This window comes from Enhydra lutris, unplaced genomic scaffold (genome assembly GCF_002288905.1).
Source record: "Enhydra lutris kenyoni isolate GAN:26980312 unplaced genomic scaffold, ASM228890v2 scaffoldscaffold22, whole genome shotgun sequence".
Lineage (NCBI taxonomy): Eukaryota > Metazoa > Chordata > Mammalia > Carnivora > Mustelidae > Enhydra > Enhydra lutris.
Window position 1 is genome coordinate 8,263,250 of NW_019154106.1, and position 4,037 is coordinate 8,267,286.

Sequence of the window (4,037 nt, forward strand, 5' to 3'; positions counted from 1 at the left end):
TATCTCCAGCTCTACCTTCAGTTTAAGAGGTTTTAAAAGCAAAAGTGGGTTAAAGCCTCTGCCTTTGGCTCAGGTCATGATCCCAGGGTCCTGGAATCGAGCCCCGCATCCAGCGCTCTGCTCAGCAGGGAGCCTGCTTTCCCCTCTTCTCTGCCTGCCTCTGCCTACTTGTGATCTCTCTCTGTCAAATAAATAAACAAAATCTTTAAAAAAACAAACAAACAAAAAACCTCTCCTATGTCAAAGCCAAGGTAAAAGGGGAGTTCGGTATAAGATACCCTCTATCCAGAGTCCCTGGAATACAAAGAGCTCTAGAAGACAGTGGGTGTGAGCACATTTAAGTCACAGGGTTTGAGATTATGGGTCCGTGGCAGTGGTTTCTTCCCTTCCATCAATAGGATGTCCATCTTGGGTGGCTTGAAGGTTGCTGGATCTTTGGCCATTTGGATGGCCTGGACATGGATCAGTTCCATTGGAGAAGGCTTCTGGGCTCCTCTGTAAGTCTGGATGGCAAAACCTCCTGAATCAGACTTCTGGAGGGATCTTGGTCCAAAAAGGCTGCATTTATCCACCAAGTTTTTGTCCTTGTCCCCACTTGCAGAATCCATGGTGCCAGGATTTGGGCCAGGTAAGGCTGTGGAAGGACCAGAAGTGAACCAGCCTCTGGACTTGTGCTTAGGGGGAAGAGTGGGGGCTGCTGCTTGGGGTGGAGTGGGCCGAGGCTGGCTGCTTCTCTTCTCTCAATATCCCTCTACTCTGTAGCTTTAGTTTGTGGAGCACTTCTGTCACTTGAAGGTACGTGGTCTCCTCAGAGGTAAGGCTATTTTAACTTTTAACTATTTTATCTTATCAATACCCTTTAAAAATATTTTAAAATTTCATTGTTATAGTCATATTTTATCCCTTCATTGTATTTAACCTTATTATTTGTATATATATAGGTGTTTTTTTTTCTTTAAAATTTTGGGATACAATTTCTTCTAATAGATCAAAATATACCCTAAACCTAGCACATGGCTTTGTTCTAGTCTCCAGCCTGAGAACAGTCTTTCCTTTTCCTTTTTCTTTTTCCAACCAACTTCTTATCAATTTCTTTTTTAGAATCTTTTTAAATTTTCATCTTTATAGTCATATTCCATCCCTTCAATCATTTTTACATAAACTCATATATATATATATAAGTTTCTCCTTCTTTAAAATTTTGGAAGGTACTTTCTTCTAACAGACCAAAATACACAAGAGAAAATCCTGAAAGCAGCTCGGGACAAGAGGTCTGTAACATACAACGGTAGAAATATTAGATTGGCAGCAGACTTATCCACAGAGACCTAGGAGGCCAGAAAGGACTGGCATGATATATTCAGAGCAATAAACGAGAAAAATATGCAGCCAAGAATACCATATACAGCTAGGCTGTCTTTGAAAATAGAAGGAGAGATAAAAAGCTTCCAGGACAAACAAAAACTAAAAGAATTTGCAAACACCAAACCAGCCTACAGGGAATATTGAAAGGGGTCCTCTAAGCAAAGACAGAGCCTAAAAGTCACAGACCAGAAAGGAATGAAGACAATATACAGTAACAGTCACCTTACAGGCAATACAATGGCACTAAATTCATATCTCTCAATAGTTATCCTGAATGTAAATGGGCTAAATACCCCAATCAAAAGACGCAGGTATCAGAATGGATAAAAAACCAAAACCCATCAATATACTGTCTACAAGAAACTCATTTTAGACCCAAAGACACCTCCAGATTTAGAGTGAGGGGGTGGAAAACAATTTACCATGCTAACAGGCATCAAAAGAAAGCTGGAGTGGTAATGCTTATATCAGATAAATTAGATTTTAAGCCAAAGACCATACTAAGACACGAGGAAGGACACTATATCATACTTAAAGGGTCTGTCCAACAAGAAGATCTAACAATTTTAAATATCTATGCCCTTAATATGGGAGCAACCAGTTATATAAACCAATTAATAACAAAATCAAAGAAACACATCGACAATAATACAATAATAGTAGGGAACTTTAACACCCCCCTCACTGAAATGGACAGATCATCCAAGCAAAAGATCAACAAGGAAATAAAGGCTTTAAATGACACACTGGACCAGATGGACATCACAGATATATTTAGAACATTCCATCCCAAAGCAACTGAATACACATTCTTCTCTAGTGTACATGGAACATTCTCCAGAATAGATCACATCCTGGTCACAAATCAGGTCTCAACCGGTACCAAAAGATTGGGATCATTCCCTGCATATTTTTAGACCACAATGCTCTGAAGCTAGAACTCAACCACAAGAGGAAAGTTGGAAAGAACTCAAATACATGGAGACTAAAGAGCATCCTTCTAAAGAATGAATGGGTCAACCAGGAAATTAAAGAAGAATTGAAAAAATTCATGGAAACAAATGAAAATGAAAACACAACTGTTCAAAATCTTTGGGACAGCAAAGGCGGTCCTGAGAGGAAAGTATATAGTGATATAAGCCTTTCTCAAGAAACAAGAAAGGGGGAGACAAACCATGAGAGACTGTGGACTCTGAGAAACAAACTGAGGGTTTTGGAGGGGAGAGCAGTGGGAGGTTGGGTGAGCTTGGTGTTGGGTATTATAGAGGGGATGTATTGCATGGAGCACTGGGTGTGGTGCATATACAATGAATTCTGGAACACTGAAAAGAAAAAAAAATACAAATTTAAAAAAAAAGAAGAAGAAGAAAGGTCTCAAGTATAAAACCTAACCCTAGGGGCGCCTGGGTGGCTCAGTCATTAAGCGCCTGCCTTCGGCTTGGGTCATAATCCCGGGGTCCTGGAATCGAGCCCCATGTCGGGCTCCCTGCTCAGCAGGGAGCCTGCTTCTCCCTCTCCCTCTGCAGATCCCCTTGCTTGTGTTCCCTCTCTCTCACTATGTCTCTCTCTCTTTCAAATAAATAAACAAAATCTTTTAAAAAAGATGAAAAAAATGGAGAATTACAGACCAATATCCTTGATGAACATGGATGCAAAAATTCACACCAAAATATTAGCCAATATGATCTAACAGTACATTAAAAGGATTATTCAGGGGCGCCTGGGTGGCTCAGTGGGTTAAAGCCTCTGCCTTCGGCTCAGGTCATGATCCCAGGGTCCTGGGATCGAGCCCCGCATCGGGCTCTCTGCTCAGCGGGGAGCCTGCTTCCCCTTCTCTCTCTCTCTGCCTGCCTCTCTGCCTACTTGTGATCTCTGTCTGTCAAATAAATAAATAAAATCTTAAAAAAAAAAAAAGGATTATTCACCACGACCAAGTGGGATTTATTCCTGGGCTGCAAGGTTGGTTCAACATCTGCAAATCAATCAATGTGATACAATACATTAATAAAAGAAAGAACAAGAACCATATGATACTCTCAATAGATGTTAAAAAAGCACTTGACAAAGTACAGCATCCTTTCTTGAGCAAAACCCTTCACAGTATAGGCACAGAGGGAACATACCTCAATATCATCAAAGCCATCTATGAAAAACCCACGGCAAATATCATTCTCAATGGAGAAAAAAATGAGAGCTTTCCCCCTAACGTCAGGAACATGGTAGGACTGTCCACTATCACCACTGCTATTCAACATAGTATTAGAAGTCCAACCTCAGCAATCAGATAATAAAAAGAAATAAATGGCATCTGAATTGGCAAAGAAGAAGTCAAACTCTCACTCTTTACAGATGATATGGTACTTTATGTGGAAAACCCAAAATACTCCACCCCAAAACTGCTAGAACTCATACAGGAATTCAGTAAAGTGTCAGGATATAAAATCAATGCACAAAAATCAGCTGCATTTCTATACACCAACAACAAGACAGAAGAAAGAGAAATTAAGGAGTCGATCCCATTTACAACTGCACCCAAAACCATAAGATACCTAGGAATAAACCTAACCAAAGAGGCAAAGAATCTGTACTCAGAAAACTATAAAGTACTCATGAAAGAAATTGAGAAAGACACAAAGAAATGGAAAAATGTTCCATGAGCATGGAACATTTTT

The 4,037-nt window shown here is 40.1% G+C and overlaps 1 protein-coding gene across 1 annotated transcript in view; it reads right to left on the minus strand.

The window, feature by feature from the left end:
- Window positions 1-311: 311 nt before the first annotated feature.
- Window positions 312-4,037, minus strand: part of LOC111149499 (putative monooxygenase p33MONOX) — a 15,460-nt gene continuing 11,734 nt past the window's right edge. Inside the window, 2 exon segments of the mRNA XM_022506597.1 lie at window positions 312-680; window positions 682-820. Coding sequence (XP_022362305.1) covers window positions 312-680; window positions 682-820 — 508 coding nt within the window.